At 42.6% G+C, this 19,239-nt stretch overlaps 2 protein-coding genes across 3 annotated transcripts in view; one reads left to right on the top strand and one right to left on the bottom strand.

Annotated features, from left to right (window-relative positions):
- The window catches only part of nfkb2 (nuclear factor of kappa light polypeptide gene enhancer in B-cells 2 (p49/p100)), a 26,038-nt gene extending 19,562 nt beyond the window's left edge, over positions 1 to 6,476 (top strand). The window contains exon 22 of the mRNA XM_088351937.1: positions 6,324 to 6,476. Coding sequence (XP_088208063.1) covers positions 6,324 to 6,394 — 71 coding nt within the window. The 3' untranslated portion in view covers positions 6,395 to 6,476. The remainder of the gene's footprint in view (positions 1 to 6,323) is intronic.
- psda (pleckstrin and Sec7 domain containing a) overlaps positions 5,150 to 19,239 on the bottom strand; it is a 26,420-nt gene continuing 12,330 nt past the window's right edge. The window contains exons 12-18 of one of the 2 annotated variants that reach the window (XM_088351934.1): positions 17,266 to 17,309; positions 16,980 to 17,170; positions 14,370 to 14,440; positions 13,011 to 13,168; positions 10,990 to 11,134; positions 10,783 to 10,926; positions 5,150 to 6,845 (exon numbers count right to left, since the gene is read on the bottom strand). In XM_088351934.1, coding sequence (XP_088208060.1) covers positions 6,651 to 6,845; positions 10,783 to 10,926; positions 10,990 to 11,134; positions 13,011 to 13,168; positions 14,370 to 14,440; positions 16,980 to 17,170; positions 17,266 to 17,309 — 948 coding nt within the window. In that variant the 3' untranslated portion in view covers positions 5,150 to 6,650. The remainder of the gene's footprint in view (positions 6,846 to 10,782; positions 10,927 to 10,989; positions 11,135 to 13,010; positions 13,169 to 14,369; positions 14,441 to 16,979; positions 17,171 to 17,265; positions 17,310 to 19,239) is intronic. The other variant, XM_088351936.1, reaches the window with a different exon arrangement.

The raw sequence follows: 19,239 nt of genomic DNA, 5'->3' as shown, positions 1-19,239 counted from the left end.
AGTAACCCTACCCAACCCTGGTCATAAGGGGCACCATTACCTGTGGTGTGTCTTGGGCAGGTATACCCTGGTGGCGCCGATCCCTCTCCAGGCCAACCTAGCTTTCAAGAATAAAAATCGAGCCCATTGAAAATGTAATTTCAAGTATTGAGTCAAATTTCCGTTGATTTTAAACAAAATAATTCTTTTTAAAACCAACGTACATTTATTTAAATAATGTGTGCTTACAAAAAGCATCCAGTGCAAAAAGTTAACACGAATAACTGATTGGAAAGCAGTTTACCGATACCTTGACATTCATAGCTTGTTCAAAAAAACAGATCGTTACAGTTTCTGCCTGAACACAGTTAAATAGTTAGCATATATATATTTCTGTATATAATTTGTTCATTATGACTCTGAATTCTTTATACATACATTTTTATACATTCTGTATACTGTTGTGGTGCGTTTGATCGCAAAGATGGCGGCTTCCGGGTTGGATATGCGACTTCCGGTTGTATGAGACGCTGTGAAAAACACGTTCGCCGTCTAAAATAACTCAAGTTCGTCCATTTTATGTTTTAACCGAGTTTTGTAGCTCGAAGGCGGCAACGGTGAGCGTTTCCCTTCACTTTCAGCCCGTCAACAAACCGAACGAAGCGTTGCTACCTTAGCATTGCTAGCCGTTATCTTCGGGTAGCTAATTAAGCTACGTTTTTACCGTAGGTAAAAAAAAAACGTCCTCTTTTGCAAAAAAATTGTCTTTTTTACGCCCTTTCCTAGTATTTTACATATATTAGTGCATCAAACTCACCGTGTTATTCTCACTTCCTTCCACTAGAGGCCAGCCTAAGTGCAATTGGATTTGTTTTCCATAACTCTCTGATTAGACCCCCGGGATACGACATTCATCCGTTCTGAAGTCGGGATCGCAAAGTGAAATGTCTGTATAACGGGACAGACACCTTTGGTAATGATCTCCAAACCTCCGATACCCAAGATAGAAACATTAAAATAACAAAATAGTATTTAGTAACTATAATTGTTTGCTATTCCTGCATATGCATATTATAATTAAGTATACATGTGAAAGGAAAACAAAATCTTATTTAATTCTGGTGTGATGGGATAAAAGCTGGTACGGTAGAGTTAGAGGGTGGAAGCAGAGGGGGAAGAGGTGTATTAAAAATGTAAATGTTATTGGCAGTGGCTCAGGAGGTAGAGCGCTCGTCTTGGGATTAAGAGACCGCATTTCGAATCCCGGCTCCTCTGTGTTACTTGTCGAAGTGTCCTTGGGTAAGACGCTGAACCCCTAATACCCCCAATAAGCAGGTTTGCGCCTTACATGGCTGCATGTCTGCTGTTGGGTAATGTGAATCACATTGTAAAGCGCTTTGGGAAGTCTTGACTTGAAAAGCGCTATAGAAATGCAGATCTTTATTGTTTTTATGAAAACTTCAACTTATGATTGTCATGCCTTTAGACCAGGGGTGTCAAACTCATTTGAACTCGGGGGCCACACGATAGAACAAACATTCTGTCGGGGGCCGGACTAGTCGATTAAAGAGAAAGAGATAAAGAAATAAGAGAAAGAGGGAGGGAAAAGGACAGAGGGCGGGACAAAGAAAGAAAAAGAGGGAGAGCACATGAGAAACAAAAGATAAAAAGTTGTGAGAGAGGGGGAAAAGAAAGGGAGAGGAAGAAAGAAATCCAAAGTGAAATAGAAAGACAGAAGGAGAGAAAAGGGAAAAGAAAGCGCGAAGGGTAGTAAGAGAGAAAGAGAAAAGAGAGAAAAGGAAAAATGTTAGAGGTTAAAAGACACAGAGAGAGAAAGAGACAAAGAGCAACAAAGGAAGAGAAAAAGAGAGACACAGAGAGTGAAAGAGACAGAGTGGGAGAAAAGGGGTGGAAAAGAAAGAGAGAGAGAGAGAAAGAAAAATAAATACAAGTATAGTGTCTTTGTTCGAGGCTCCTGGCTTTGGCAACATCAAGTCGACCTATTTCAACCTGCAGCTTGTTTTTCTCTTGCGCTTCTCTGAGTGTCGTCTCGCGGGCCGGATTCAATCCCTTAGCAAGCCTGGTTTGGCCCGCGGGCCGCCTGTTTGACACCTGTGCTTTAGAAGATTGTCTTGCTTTAATTGCCTCCTTATTCTTAACAATTGTCTTGCAAATTAGCGAGGGTGGCACTTCCATGTTTTTGCTTTTCCCTTTAGCATCACCGCAATCCTTGGGAGCCATGTCATGTTGTAAAGAGGGGCTGAAACCCCCCCTAGCTTATTTCGTACCTTAAAGTGAAAATAACGTACGACAAGGGATAATGTATCCCGGGGGTCTACTGTATTTACTCTTCGTTAATCTGGGAGGAGGTTAAAAAAGAGTTGTGTTTTTCCTTTTATTTCGGATGGAGGGAGTTCATTCGATTTCGGAAGTGCGATTTTCGAGGACGGTCGATAATGGGGGTCGGGAACCTATGGCTCGCTAGCAGTGTTCCCTCTAAGCTGCGCGTGTGCGCAATCGCGCACTGCTCGCACATTCTCAGCGCACAAGAAAATCTAGCCAGCGCACAAAAATCAGGGCTCAAAATTACTAACTGAGAAGCGACTTAAGTCAAAGTTGCAGTGCATGAAGGTAAAAATACACGGGTTCCCCGTACCTTGTGTCCTAAATGCGGTATTTGGAAGTCGAGTCGAAGTAGAATGAAGTTGAGTAAAGTCAGTAGAGTTGGTCGAGAACCGGCTCCTTCGGCTCGGCTCATTAAAAGGAACCGGCTCTTTCGGGTCCTAAATGGCTCTTGGGTTGTTTTTGCTTCTTTAATCCCAACATGACCCAAAATTATGTAAAATTATGCACAAAATGATCTAAAGGAAGGGGGGAATAGAACAAAAAAGAAAAAAAATACCGAAATGAAAAAGTAGTGAAAAGCTGAGAAAAAAAAACAAAGAGAAAAAAGAAGGAACAATTTAGAAGAAAGCCAGAAAAAAAGAAAAAGAAATGTAGGGAAAAAAGTAAATAGAGAACAGAAAAAAGCAACAGCTCGGAAAAAATAAACACAATGAGATTTTTTCAGAGGAATTAAAAAAAAAAGTAGAAATAAAAACACAGAAAAAATAATAAAAAGCTTGTGTCGCATTCAAATCATTTCCAATTATACCAAGTCAATCTTGTTGCCAACATTGTAATTCCACTCAAAAATGTGATTAAGTACAGTTCTGTATCTTACAACCGACTCAATAAGCCCTCAAAAACGTTAATATTATGCGACAAAATATATCAGGAAATCAAAAGAAATGGATATCTTCTGAAAGAATTGTAAGAACAAACGACGTTTGCAATCGTACATGAGTCAATTCATTCAAAAGAGAAAAACAATTTTGCATTGCCGGAAACTCGGCTAAATGTAACGTGATGTCAAGTTTTGGACATGTTTGATAATGAATTATCTTGCCACACTTGGGATTATGGTTGCTCACTGTTGTTTCAAGCGTTGCTCACCGACTTTGTGCGAACGCTCAGACCCGGAAGGAAAATGACAGGGAACATTGCTCGTGAGCCTTATATGGCACTTTCATGAGAACATATGGCTCAGGATAAAAAAAATAATGTTCGCTGTTACTTGACCTATTGTTAGACCTGGTGCCGATTGTCGCAAAGCCCAGACCGTGCCAATTGATTTTAGAGTTCAGTCTAGTATATATCGGACACCATTTTAACTCATATTTACAGTCAGGGTATCACACCACCAGACTAATGTTCCCTGTCATTTTCCTTCCGGGTCTGAGCGTTCACACAAAGTCGGTGAGCAACGCTTGAAACAACAGTGAGCAACGGCAATCCCAAGTGTGGCATGATAATTAATGATCAAACATGTCCAAAACTTGACATCACGTTACATTTTGCTGAGTTTTCGGCAATGCAGAAACATTTTTCACTCTTGAAATGAATTGATTAATATATTATTGCAAAGGTTTTACGGCCTACAAACGTCGTTTGTTTTTATAATTCTCTCACAAAATTTCCATTTCTTTTTTTTACCTGGTATCTTTTGTCGCATAATGCTAACATTTTTGGGGGCTTATTGAGTCGGTTGCACGATACACAACTGTATTTAATCACATTTTTTTAGTGGAAGTAAAATGTTGGCAACAAAATCGACTTGGTGTCATTGGAAATTATTTGAATGCAACACAAACTTTTTCCTCTTTTTCCGTTTTTGTCTCCTTTTTTTTTAAAGGAGTAACAGCTAGGAAAAAATAAACACAATGTTTATTTTTTCCTAGCTGTTACTTTTTTGTTCTCTATTACCTTTTTTCCCTTTATTTGCTTCTTTTTTTTTTTCTTCTGACTTTTTCTGAAATTTTCCTGCTCTTTTTTCTCTTTCTTTTGTTTCGTTTTGTTCTCAGCTTTTCACTACTTTTTCATTTTGGTATTTTTTTCGTTTTCGTTCTATTTCCCCCCCTTCCTTTAAGTCATTTTATGCAAAGTTTTACATAATATTTGGTCGTGTAGGGATTAAAGAAGCAAAAACAACCTGAAGAGCCATTTGGGACCCAAAAGAGCCGGTTGTTTTTAGTGAGCTGAGCCGAAAAAGCCTGTTCTCGAAAAACTCAACTTCGTTCTACTTCGACATTGACTTCAAAATACCGCATTTAGAACACAGCGTCAGGGGAACCCGTGGATTTTGACCTTCATGCACTGTAACTTTGACTTAATTGGCTTCTTAATTAGCAATTTTGAGCCCTGATTTTTGTGAGCTGGCTAGATTTCCTTGTGCGCAGAAAAGCTCTGGGTAGTGCGCAATTGCGCACACACGCAGCTTAGAGGGAACATTGCACCAGACTGTAATAATCCGTTATATGGAAGCTCATGAAACACTCTGTATATTGTTGAGAGACTTTATAATGAAAAGCCACACTCACATTACCCAATGGCTCTTGCAAAGCAACTAGAGTGATTTGATTTGGTGAACAGTAGGAATGGGCGGAGCTTAACACAGGACACGCCTACTCCTCTCCCAGCGTCGTCTGCACTGAAGGTAAAGACATTAATATACTCGTTTGCGGTATTTTGTGACATTTTTACTAAAGAACTATTCTTGAAACTGAAAATGACAATTAATCACTCTTAAGTTCGGGAGGGAGACGAATTTTAAGCGTTATGTTGATATGGGACACAGGCTCTGTCATTATCATATCATTAGCTTTAGCCTGGAGAGTGAGTTTAAAATATAATAATTAGTTACCGTATTTTCCGCACTATAAGGCGCACCTAAAAGCCTTTCTTTTTTTCAAAAGCTGACCATGCGCCTTATAATACAGTGCGCCTTATATATGGATCAATATTAAGTCGCAAAGTCTTGTAACTAAGGCAAGCAGCCGCCGACTCGATTTTCCCCCGAAGGCGAAGTCGTACGCGGTGTATAATGGGATTTATATACCGGCGTTTCATTTCCTAACCAATGTGTCAATCATCATTTGAATCAGTCACCATTGGCTAAAAATATTCGGAGGTAAAGGGGCGGGATCCTTTTTATCATTTACAGGCTCGCATAGGCTAAAGGGGCGAAACAAAGCCTGCAATTCGCCGAAAAAGATGAATGTGAATCACAGGTTGGGTTGCACTACGGCATAGAAAAAACATTTTTTACTATTCTGTATTTGTAAATATTTTACTAACCTGGATTGACTACACTCACGGTTGTAAGAAGACCACGGTTACGTATCATTATTGAACGTGATGGCTGCAAGAGAACTTAGGTGTGCTACGCGGCTTTATATTTTCCCGGTATCTTGTTTTAGAACGATCTTGATGTTTCTGTGATGAGTCTATTTTTAAACTCAATTCAATTCAGTGTTTATCGTCATATGCACAGTAAAGAACCCCGTTTCCCTGCACAATCAAATTCTTACTTTGCTGTCCTTCCGAATGATATTTGGAACGATGCATTTGAGTGATTGGTGACATCGTACGGACACCGCATCCGCACGTGTCTACGACACGTATTTGCTTCTTTGCAAGCTTTGGGAATGTTAAGGGCGTAATCAGTTTGACTGAACTATCTGACTGTTTTGTCCACGTTCCCATTGTAGCGCCTTATAATCCGGTGCGCCTTATGTATGGAAAATATAGGACCAAAAACTATTTGTTGGGGGGTGCGCACTATAACCCGGTGCGCCTTATAGTGCGGAAAATACGGTCATTTTTAAACGTTTTCATATTTTTGCTTTTATGGCTATTCGAGTCCAAAAAGTTCCCGACCCCTGGTCTATAAGAACATACGAAACGTTAAATTGAAATCTTTCGAAAATGACGCCGAAGCGTTTGTTGCTTTTTGCTCCAATCAGAATCGACGGTGGACAGCGGCTTCGGCAGTCAGCCAATAGAAGACGAGCAGCCTCCGCCGGCCGATCACTGATTGGTGGAGACCTTTTCGGCCTTCGCCCTGAGTAACGATACTTGTCGTCGATACCGAGACCGTCAATAAATATTTCGAAGGAGCCTCGTCCGTCTTGTGCATGAGTGAGCGGATTCTGCCGCGGAGAGCGGTTGCCGCGGCGACCTGCCTCCCGCCGGTTGCCCTGGAAACAGCATCCGCGGTAGAGAGAATGAGGAAAAAAAAGAGCCCCGGGAAGCATCAAAGTCTTCTCCCCCCCTGTTTTTTTTTTTCTTTTTTACGGCGCCGCTTTTGCCGACTTGTCTTTCCCATCCTCGTCGCTTTCCTTGGAGGGTAAGTGCGAAGAGGACACCTTGACATCCTTCTGGACCTCGCTCTCCTGGAAGAGTCGTGCCTCCAGGGCCTCTAAATCCTGCTCGCCGGCGGACAACTTTGCACGCAGCAGCATGGCGTACGTACCGTAGCGCGTTTTCTGGATGGGAAAACACAAAGGGGCGGTGTCGGCAAACAGCCGGCAATAGGAATAATTGATGGATCATTTCTCTCAAATTATGCAGGGTTGGGTAGGGTTACTTTAACTGGATTACTTTCAATGACTTTTGGATTGCTCCAATACCAAATATGCTAATGAAAGACAAAAGAAACTAAATATGAATAAAATGATGACTCACAACACGTGGTAATCAATGTTCCCTGTCATTTTCCCGGGGTCTGAGCGTTCACACAAAGTCGGTGAGCAACGCTTGAAACAACAGTGAGCAACAGCAATCCCAAGTGTGGCAAGATAATTCATTATCAAACATTTCCAAAACTTGACATCAAGTTACATTTTGTCGAGTTTCCGGCAATGCAAAATGATTTTTCTCTTTTGAATAAATTGACTCATGTACTATTGCAAAGGTTGTACGGCCTACAAACGTCATATGGTCTTACAATTATTTCACAAGATTTCCATTTCTTTTTACTTCCTGATATATTTTGTGGCATAATATTAACATTTTTGGGGGCTTATTGAGTCGGTTGTAAGATACAGAACTGTACTTAATCACATCTTTTAGTGGAAGTACAATGTTGGCAACAAGATTCACTTGGTATAATTGGAAATTATTTGAATGCAACACAAACTTTTTCTTCTTTTTTCCCTCAGCTTTTCACTACTTTTTCATTTTGGTATTTTTTTTCTTTTTTGTTCTATTTCCCCTTCCTTTAAAGTCATTTTTTGCATAATTTTACATAATATTTGGTCATGTTGGGATTAAAGAAGCAAAAACAACCTGAAGAGCCGTTTAGGACCCGAAAGAGCCGGTTCCTTTTAGTGAGCCGAGCCGAAGGAGCCGGTTCTCGAAAATCTACTGACTTTACTTTTCAACTTCGCTCGACATTGACTTCAAAATACCGCATTTAGGACACAACGTCAGGGGAACCCATGTATTTTTACCTTCATCCACTGTAACTTTGACTTAAGTCGCTTCTTAATTAGTAATTTTGAGCCCTGATTTTTGTGCGCTGGCTAGATTTTCTTGTGCGCTGAGAATGCGCGGGCATAGCGCGATTGCGCACGCGCGCAGCTTAGAGGGAACACTGGTGGTAAGCTTTCTCTCCTGGCTTTGATCTCTTTGATCTCCGGCAAAGCGAACATAAAATGCGACAGAAACAAAATGAAAATCAATCTAAACATCATTTTTGCCGTTCCATGTGTTCCGTTACTCCCCAAGCCTGCACAAAATGTAGTAATTGTATCCATATTTAGTTTCTTTTGTCTTTTATGAGCATATTTGGTATTGGAGTAATCCAAAAGTCATTGAAAGTAATCCAGTTAAAGTAACCCTACCCAACCCTGAAATTATGACAGGACAGATGTGTGGTTAGTTTTCCCACGTTTTTTTGGAAAAGGAGATTCCATTTCCCCCTCAGCACATCCTTTTAACTTCAATAACTTGCTAAATGATAACAAATGACTACATTGTGGTGAATACATTAAGGACAGTGTGTGTTATTTAGCGCTCCTAGTGGTGGAAAGAAAATATTCAAACAAATAATATTGATTTAAATAAAACCACAAATATGCACAAACGATTATTAAATCACGTCTTTCCTTTTTAAATGCTCATAAGAAATTTGCATTTATTTTTCATGAGCTTCACTTAGAGCAGGGGTGTCAAACTCATTTTAACTCGGAGCCACACAATGGAACAAACATTCTCTCAGGGGCCGGACTAGTAGATTAAAGAGAAAGATAAAACAAAAAAGAGAAAAAAATCAGAGAGAGAGGGAGATAAAGAGTGTGGAACAAGGAAAAGAGAAAGGGAGAAAAAAAGATAAAAAAAGAGGTAGAGAATGTGAGAAAAAAAAGATAAAAAAGAAATAGTGAAAGAGGGGGAAAGACAGAGAGAGAGAGAAAGAAAGGAATCCAAGAGAAAAAGGAAAGAAAGAAGCGGAGAAAGAGAGAAGGGGAAAGCAAGAGAGAGAAAGAGAACAGGAAGAGAGAGCGAAAGAAGGTAAAAAGACATACAGAGAAAGAGACAAAGAGAAACAAAAAAAGAAAAAAGGGCAGAGACAGTGAAAGAGAGAGAGAGAGACACACAGACAGTGAAAGAGAGAGAGAGACAGACAGTGAGAGAGAGAGAGAGAGAGAGACAGACAGTGAGAGAGTGAGTGAGAGAGAGAGAAATAAAGTACAGCGTCTTTGTGAGTGGCACCTGGCTTTGGCAACATCAAGTGGACACATTTCAACCTGCAGCTCTTTTTTCTCTTGCGCTTCTCTGAGCGCTGTCTCGCGGGCCAGAATCAATCCCTTGGCGGGCCTGATCCGGCCCACGGGCCGCCTGTTTGACTCCCCTGACCTAAAGGGACTGTACATAATTGCACGCCATCTTGCTGGGCTCTTGTTAATCTCAGTAGTTTGTATTCTTCCTTGGGCTTTCTAGCACTCGTTTTCAGTTGCGCTACACCAGCGGTAAACCAGTGTATTTGTTTTGACACACTGCCATCTAGTGGTCAAATGCACCATGCTGGCATCGACATTGCGCAAGCAGTGCGGTAACAAATTCGAAACCTCAAAAGTTTGTAACTGAAAGGTATAATTACAATTGTTTGGATATTTTTAAAAACACATTTTTCTAAGGAATGTAATGAACATTTGATTATTAGTAGTTCAAATGGAATATAAATCTTGCCATTCACATGTATATAGTGTAAAACGGGTCACCAATGTAGTAGCCCAGTAAGAACACCTGAGTGTTCTGATAATAGCTCATCAGCAGTGTTCTGGTTTGCCTGCGTCCTAGACGCATCATTTTTGCTGGGGGCGCATTGTGTCAAATCAACGTGTGTCCCAGACCAAATTGTCATTATTACCCCATTACTTTTGTAAGGCAGATCCGCCGTTGTTGTTTTGGTCTCACGTCGATCTCGGCAAACGAGATCTCGTTGTTTCGAGATGACGTCATTGTTGTGGCGGTTGTCGAGTGAAAGAGAAGTATGCCTCCGAAAAAACAGTTGGTATGAGGTGCAAATTGACAAAAAATTGGTCATTTCTTCAGTGTCGGTAATAAGTTGTAACATAACACAGAAAGTGGTAACAACGGCAATAATTCCGGCACGAAAAAACGGCGGAGAAATTCTCTGGAAGACCGCGAAGGCAAGGAAAACACGTGTGTTGAAGCGAACGATTCGACGAAAGATAATAAACAAAAGAATTCTCCTAGCAAGAAAAGGACTTTTCTGCCAAAAGTGACTCAATTATATTCCTGGTTACGCTATGAGGAGTATGATAATGGAGGTTCTGTGATGCGTGTACCCAGCGTGACAAAAAAACTGGATCGCATAAATCATTTCCCAATACGAACTGACAGAAAAGCACATTGGAAATCGGCACAACGACAATGAAAACCACAAATTAGCTATGTAAACTCCGTTGCTGCAATTGGAGCTTGAAAAGGCGGTACAACTGTGGCGGGACTGCAAACCACGAAGAATATATGAACTGAAAAATCTGAAGTGATTAAAACTGCATGAATATATAGACTAATATTTCAGTTATATTATTTTGTATAATCTGAAGTGATAACTGCTTTGTATTACCAAGTGTGATGATTAAAACTGAATGAATATATAGATTTATAATATATATTTGTCGCTGATTTACAATTTCAACCTCGATAACACAAAATTTTGGGGAGCCATAGATCTCTTTTGGGACCCATAGATTTTTGAGCATGCGAGTCCCCGGGACCCATCACTTTTCACAGCTCAAATGAACACTGCATCAGTGATGGGTAATTATGAAAATTTGATTTCTACCTGGAGTTTTGCTCCGGCACTACACAATCCAAAGAAATCTAGAGGTAGAACAATACACGCCGTCCCTTTAAGATGTGGAAAAGTAGGAAGAAATCCTCTCGACCTACCTCAAACTCCAGATACTCCCGTCGCGCTTTTTGCTCGTCCTGCTCGCGATTCTTGACTTTACACGTCTGCGCGCCGCCGATCAGTTTCTCCAGCTCCGAGGACGCCGCCCGGAAACGAGACTCGTGCGACGCCGCCTGCTCCTGCTGCGAAACGAAAAGGCCGTCGGTCGAGCGGTTAAGCCGAACGGGATGCGGGCGCGGGCGCACCTGCGAGAGTTTAGTGGCCGAGCCGGGCAGCAGCGGGCGAGCGAAGCGCTTCTGCGATCCCACGGCAGCCGGGAAGGGGGGAGCGGAGAACATGGCCGCTACCACGTTGATGCGAGTGATCCAGGACCGCATGTCTTCGCTGGACCTGAAGCGTAAAGGGGTAAAGATGGCCGCCCAGGTGATTGATGTGTCGCTGCTAGCTTTGCGCAAGCCTCAAAGGTCAATTTCAACCGTCAGCCGCCAACCGGATTTAATGTGATTTGGGAAAATGAATCCAGGTTTAATTCCGGATACAGTAGACCTCCGGGATATTACATGAATCCCTTCTATGGTGAGAAACGCAGTGTTAAATTGCTCCCAAGGAGTCTCAAAGGGCTGCACAGACCACAGATTATTGCAAACTACAGAATATTAATACACTGATCTAAAACCTACATGAGGCCAAGGAAAAACTCAAAAACTTTAGCATGAGGAAAGTCAAGTCAAGTCATGTTTATTTGTATAGCCCTTAATCAAATGGAAGCAACAATGAGAGAAGCAAGAGAGAACTACATAAAGACAGGATGGGAGGAAGAGAGAATGAAAGAAAGGACAAAATGAAGAGAGAAAGAAAGAAGGGATAAAATGAAGAGAAAAAGAAAGAAGAAAGGAAGGAAGTGAGAAGTAAGACTGGATAGGAGAAAGATCAAAGGAAGAGAGAAATACAGAGAGAAGGAAGAGAAAAAGAAATAAAGAAGGAATAAAGAGGGGAATAAAAAGACAAAGGAAAAAGAAAGAAAGAAAGAAAGAAAGAGAGAGAATGAAAGGAACAGGGAAAAGAAGGAAGGAAGAGAGAGAGAGTGAAAGGAACAGAGAAAGAAAGGAACAAAGAAAGAAAGGAACAGAGAAAGGAACAGAAAGAAAGGTACAAAGAGAGAAAGAAAGGAACAAAGAAAGAAAGAAAGGAACAAAGAAAGAAAGGAAAAGAGAAAGAATGGAAGAATGGAACAGAGAAAGAAAGAAAGAAAGAAACAGAGAAAAAAAAGAAATGGGTGATTGATGTGTCGCTATGTTTCGCTGCTAGCTTTGCGCAAGCCTCAAAGGTCAATTTCAGCCGTCAGCCGCCAACCGGATTTAATGTGATTTGGGAAAACAAATCCAGGTTTAATTCCGGATACAGTAGACCCCAGGGATATTACATGAATCCCTTCTAAGGTGAGAAACGCAGTGTGAAATTCCTCCCAAGGATTCTCAAAGGGCTGCACAGACCACAGATTATTGCAAACTACAGAATATTATTACACCATCCCCTGATCTAAAACCTACATGAGGGCAAGGAAAAACTCAAAAACTCTAGCATGAGGAAAGTCAAGTCATGTTTATTTGTGACACCCTTAATCACATGGTGTCTCAAAGGGCAGAGAAATAAAAATGGACGTGAGAAAGGAAGAGAGAAATACAGAGAGAAGGAAGAGAAAAAGAATAAAGAAGGAATGAAGAGGGGAATAAAGAGGGGAAAAAGACAAAGGAACAAGAAAGAAAGAAAAAGAAAGGAAGAGAGAAAGAAAGAAAAAGAAATGAAGGAAGAGAGAGAAAGAAAGAAAGGAACAGAGAAAGAAATGAACGAGAGAAAGAAAGAAAGAAAGAAATGAATAAAGAAAGAATGAGAAAGAAAGAAAGGAACAAACAAAGAAAGAGCAAAAGAAAGGAACAGAGAAAGAAAGAAAGAAAGAAAGGAACACACTGCTGACTCTTATCTTTCTGTCGTTTCACTTCTCTTATTCTTTTTATCTTTCTCTTTTTTCCACTTTTTTTCCTCTCCCTATTAATTTCCCCCTTCTTCTCCATTCATATCTCTATTCTGCTCTCTCTTTTTCTCTCACTGTTACTCTGTCTTTTTCTCCCTCTCTCTTTCTTTTACACTTCCTAGTCCGGCCCCCGTGAGATTTTTTATAGCATTTGTGGCCCCCGGCTAAAACCAGTTTGACACCCCTGTCTTAGACGGTGACAATTTTCTCAACGGGAAGGCAATCGTGACTTACGGCGCCTGCATGAGGAAGACTCTCCAGTCGGCGGTGCGCAGGTAGAAAACGTTGGGCCGCTTGGCATAATCGGTCGCCCTCATGGCGAGCGCGTGATGCAGGGACACGCCCCTTTTCACGTCCTCTTGCGTCAACTCGCGCTCGACGCCGTAATCTTCCTGCCGGAGAAATTAGGCAGAGCCGTTATCCGCTGGTTTTTATAAGTTGAATAATCTCCAACTACCGTAAATTCCGGACTATAAGCCGCTACTTTTTTCCCAAACCTTCAACCCTGCGGCTTATTCAGTGATGCGGCCAATTTATGTAATTTTTCTAACGGCCGCCAGAGGCGCTCGAGTACAAAAGGTAAGATTTAGACCGCTGGAATATATGCGCAGAGGAAGACTGCAACGTCTTGGCTTGTGCATAAATTAAATTAGCATAGAAATATCCTCACCATGCAAATTGCAAAAAGAAAGGCACATGACGCAGCTTTCAAGCTAAAAGCAATCGAGCAGCTACACATAGTTGTTTTGGAATAAGGGAGCGTGGGACGACGTCTATATGACAAAGTTTCTGTCCGACACTGAGGAAGAAGACTTTGATGGCTTCAGTTCCAAGGAGGAAGATGAGGACGGTTTACCCTGATTTTTACAAGTACGGTATGTTTTTTTAACAGACCGGTTTACTGTGTTGCGAGCATGTTGCTACCTGTCACAGGCACCGTTTGGGATGAAAGTTATATTATTATTACTATTAAAGCTTTGAAAACTCTCTCGGTGTACCGTCTTTTTTTGTAAATATGTCTAGCCATGTATAATATGTATTTGCAACTGTATATTTTTGTCATGTATTTATTTCAGACACTTATTCTGATATGTTTTGCACGGGAGAATAAAAAAGAGGGGGCGAAACAAACGCGGAATGACGGGAAGTGGGGTAAAGGCGAGACTTGTTTGTGGACGCGGCGGACAATAGTGGATATATATTTTTCCCACCCTTACCTTTGGAAATATACACTTTTAGCCTAGGATGACTTTCAACGGGACCCGGACTCTGCAGGTCTGCATCAAACCTTAAGTACCGGTATCACTTTCCGTTCATTTTGCCGGCTGTTATTTTTGTACTGTGTACTTTAAGGAAGGATATTCTGTTACAATCGCGGGACTGGGTTAATTTTGTGTTACATTTTTTTAATGTGTGCGCTTTTGGCTTATATACAGGTGCGGCTTGTGTAAGTACAAAATCGGTTTTCCTCTTAAAATGTGGTGGGTGCGGCTTATAATCAGGTGCGCTCTATAGTCCGGAATTTACGGTAAATCAGGCGATGCCGGAGGCAGGTTTCCAACTCGCAACCTGTGTAGAATCAAAAATCTATACCTTCTGCAGGTAGAGTACACGTCCCTTCAAGATGGCGTAGAAGGACTTCCACCCGCGCTTGCCTCGGGCCGCTGCCACAAAAAGGAAAGCAGAAATGAGACATACTCAAAACACGTATTCTCAAAACAATTGTTGCCCTCTTGAGGTTTGCTCACTATTTATCAAGATGGCCTTTGTTTTGGTGCTGGGAAGCCTGCTCAAGAGCTTGCCTCCCTTCCTACTGAAGGATTTTATACATTTGACTATAAAGTGTAAGGGGTGTATTAATAACTTTTCTTTTATTGAAATTCCTGCTGAAATATGTTGTATAGTTTTTGTATAAGTGTCCTGCAATGATGAGTCCAACAGTGCCACCTGCTGGTATGGGGTAAGGTTTGGTTTGGCTTCAGACTTTGCGACAGGAAGGTGGGGGTTTTTGGCAGTTTACAACGAGCTGCCAACGGTAAGAAACGATCTTTTGGTGCTCTGCAAAAAAGTTATTTCAAACATTAAAACCACAGCTGACAAATCTCTTAACATGCACAGTAATGTGTTTGATGTTGTCAAGCTGTTTCGATTTATTTTCGTTTTGTTTCTGTCGGCTTTTATGTTAGTTTTGCCGGACGTTACATGTTGTGCTAAAATGCCAATTCCCCTTATAGAGATCAAAGCCAGGAGAAGCTTACCACGTGTTGTGTTGTGACTCATTCATTTGCAGGTAAATTGTACCTGTTTTTATATAAAAAAGGATGATGTTGGTTAAAATTCAGTTTAAAGAAAAATATGTTGAATTCATTGTAAACGTTAAAAAAAAACACTATACGATCTCTTGTTAAAAGTATCTTGTTAAAATGGATGTAAAAATGTATTGTGATGGTTGATATTCTAAAATATATGTTATGTAAACTGAAAAGAAAGCTCTTTGATATGTTTTGGGCAGTCTAACAGCGCGCTGCCAACGAGATCAAAGCCAGCAGAGAAGCTTACCACGTGTTGTGACTCATTCATTTGCAGCAACTACAATAAAAACCTCATCATCCAGTCCAGCGTGAATGTGGATCTTTGGTGGGACGGGTACACCCCGGTTACAAAGGATTTTGTACGATCAAATACAAATTCCATTTAATGCAAAAGATATTCACTGGCTGGGCTGTGGGGCGAGGTCAGAGCAACCTAGTGGAGAATGATGTTTACAGGAACAGCGGGAACTGGGACGAAGGGCTGATATGATAGCACTTCCCGACGCAGAGGGGCCCTAATGACGTAGAAACGCTCGGGGATCTTTTGAACATTCCAGATATCGAGGCGAGGAGGTGGAGCCCACGTGGGGGTTCTCTGGCACGCCCATGGGAGGAGCCGGCGCGTCATTGTGCGGAGAGAAGATGGCCAATAAGAAGAAAGCTAAAGCTAGTTGCAGACCCACATAGCAAATTGGAGAAGGGTGGGATTTCTTTTGATATGTTTGTTGAAATGTATAAATGATCCTGGAAACATCGGGGTGGGAGTCGTCGTCTCCGGAGGGCACACTTACATCTGCTGTTGTGAATAAACCCGCCCTAACTTCCTTTTTTCCTTTTCTCTCTTTTCTCTTTCTCACTTCCTACCCTTCGCGCTTTCATTTCTCTTTTCTCTCCTTCTGTCTTTCTATTTCTCTTTGGATTTCTTTTTTCCTCTCCCTTTCTTTCCCCCTCTCTCACGACTTCTCTTTTTATCTCTTTCGTTTCTCACGCTCTCTCCCTCTCTCTCCCTTTTTTTCTTTTTTGTCCCACCCTCTCTCCTTTTCCCTCCCTCTTTCTCTTATTTCTTTATCTCTCTTTTTCTTTCTCTTTAATCGACTAGACCGGCCTCCGACAGAATGTTTGTTCTATAGTGTGGCCCCCGAGTTAAAATGAGTTTGACAACCCTGGCTTGGGGTATTACATTGTTGTCGCTATCGGACAATTATGTTTCTGTTCTTTGATACCCACACCTCTTAGGGCCGATCTGTTTTTGTAACCGTAAATATTTAATGAAAAAGGAAGCTCACGGGGGCAGCACGGCGGCTCAGTGGTTAGCGCGTGTGCGGCACAGTTCTGAGGTCATGAGATCGAACCTCCTGTGTGGAGTTTGCATGTTCTCCCCGTACCTGCATGGGTTTCCTCCCACATTCCAAAAACATGCATGTTAGGTTCATTGGCCGGTCCAAATTGTCCCTAGGTGTGAATGAGTAAGGAAGTTGTCTGTCCCTGTGTGCCCTGCGATTGGCTGGCAACCAGTTCAGGGTGTCCTCTGCCCACTGCCTGGAGATGGCTGGGATGGGCTCCAGCACCCCTGCGACCCTATTGAGGATAAGCTGTGCAGCTAATGGATGGATGGAAGCTCACGGGAGGGCGTCAGAAACAGGGTCTAAATTGTCCCTAGGTGCAACTGGCTGGCAACTAGTTCAGGGTGTCCCCTGCCCACTGCCCGAAGATAGCTGGGATGGGCTCCAGCACCCCCGCGACCCTACTGAGGATAAGCGGTGCAGATAATGGATGCATGGAACGGGGACTGGAATACTCTCATTTAAAAACTCTCCCCTTGCGAATTTAAAATCCATTGATGTCTTCCCTCCTGTCTACTAAAGTTTAAACTAAAAACCCGCAGTCTTACTCTTTTTGCCATCTACGTCGGCGTGGACCTTCCGCACCAGGAAACCGCTTTTGTAGAGTTCGCCATCAGCCCGCTGGGCCGCCGCCGCCAGGTGATTGCGGCCCGCCGTCGTTCTCTTCAGAGTGCGGGACGCCGCATCGGTCCGCCCGTCTGCTAATTCCCACGTGGACGTTCGAGACTCATCCTCGTCGCTGGAAAAGGAAAGACGGAAAATGGAAAAAGTTTGGAGAGACCTGGGCTGGGCCCCTGTTGCCACGGCAACCGGGGACCGCTTTCGGACACTTACGCGGTCCACTGGAGTTTGTCGTTCTTGATGGATGCGTACAAAGACTGCAACGGAATGGATAGGACACAAGTTAGCTTCGGATTAGCATTCAGACTTCACAGCAACCTGCCATAGTGGCTTCTAAGAGATTTCTCATCCATCCATCCATTATCTGCACCGCTTATCCTCAGTAGGGTCGCGGGGGTGCTGGAGCCCATCCCAGTTATCTTCGGGCAGTGGGTAGGGGACACCCTGATCTGGTTACAGACCAGTTACAGAGACAGACAACTAGGGACGATTACCAACTCGCTCATTCAAACCCAGGGGCAATTACTCATTCGCTCATTCACACCTAGGGACAATTTGGACCGCCAATTAACCTAACAGGCATGATTTTGGAATGTGGGAGGAAACCGGAGTGCCCGAGGAAACCCACGCAAGCACGGGGAGAACATGCAAACTCCACACAGGAAGGTTCGATCTCGTGCCCTCAGAACTGTGCCGCACACGCGCTAACCACTGCGCTGCCCAGAGATTTTTCAAATATTTGAAAATGGAAAAAGATCGGGGAGGTAAACGTATATGCAGTGTCTGAACTTTCAAGTAAGGTTTTTATAAGGCTACAGAGCTTATTTTTGTTCGTTTTGTTTTTTTGTCCATTATGGCACTTTCCAAATGTTGCCTTGTTTGGGGTCGATTGGAAAATTCCATTTTGAAGAAATTAGAGTTTGAAAATTGAAATAAAACTTAGATTAATGAAAAAGTGTATATGTAGTCCGCTGTTGCTAAACTACAACACAGCACCCCGAGGCCATCCTGTTAATCTGTTAATAAACATCTACAACGTGTTGGTGAAGCTATATCTTTTCAGTGCACCTGAAATATTTGTAACTCATATATATATAAGACATATATACACATATATATACATATACACATATATATACACATATATATACACATATATATACACACACATATATATATATATATATATATATATATATATATATAAGGCAGCACGGCGGTGCAGTGGTTAGCGCATGTGCGGCACAGTTCTGAGGTCGTGAGTTCGAACCCCCCAGTGTGGAGTTTGCATGTTCTCCCCGTGCTTGCGTGGGTTTCCTCCGGGCACTCTGGTTTCCTCCCACATTCCAAAAACATGCATGTCAGGTTAATTGGCCTGTCCAAATTGCCCCTGGGTGTGAATGAGTGAGTTAGTGATCGTCCCTAGGTGTGAACGAGCGAGTGAGTTGTCTGTCCCTGTGTGCCCTGCGAATGGCTGGCAACCAGTTGAGGGTGTCCCCTGCCCACTGTCCGAGGATAGCTGGGATGGGCTCCGCACCCCCGCGACCCTACTGGGGATAAGCGGTGCAGATAATGGATGGATATATAAATATATTTCGAGTTATTTTACATGATGGAGTAGGTGAATGTATATGTTCCATCAGGCTCTTTGAGGACAGCCCCTGACCTAGACCAACTCAGCACACTATAGAAACTCAACACTGCCCTCTAGCGGCCAGAGAGAGCATCTAGTTTGCTTTTATGTAAAAAAAAAATCAGAACTTTTGATAGAAATGACCAAGAACCTGTACTAAGGTGAACCAGGCGCCGCTATCCTTTAAACATGCTCCTTTTGCCAATGTGGCCCACATTGTGCAGGCTGGCAAACGCCATGGGCTGTGGGTCTACCTTGGCCTTGGTCTTGGTCTTGGTTTTGGTCTTCCTCTTGTTATTGGCGTTCCTAGGTGCCTCGTCCCGCGTTTGCCCCAGCAGATCGGGGAACGCCAAGGGTTTTAGCGAGCGCGAACGGGGCGTCCTGGAGCGTCGGAACGATTCCGGGTCCCTGGAATCCCGAGCGCCACTGCGCACGGAACCAAGGGAGCGGGAACGCAGCCGGCCGGACGATTGGATGCTGTTGACGCCGATCATGGTGGCACGGGCCGGTGTCCAACACCGCCAGGTCTTGGATCTCCCCGAAAAAGCTCAGAA

The sequence above is a fragment of the Urocampus carinirostris genome, chromosome 13, assembly GCF_059441175.1.
Source record: "Urocampus carinirostris isolate Australia breed hairy pipefish chromosome 13, RoL_Ucar_1.0, whole genome shotgun sequence".
In the NCBI taxonomy this organism is placed as follows: domain Eukaryota; kingdom Metazoa; phylum Chordata; class Actinopteri; order Syngnathiformes; family Syngnathidae; genus Urocampus; species Urocampus carinirostris.
This window is presented reverse-complemented; position numbering and strand designations above follow the sequence as displayed.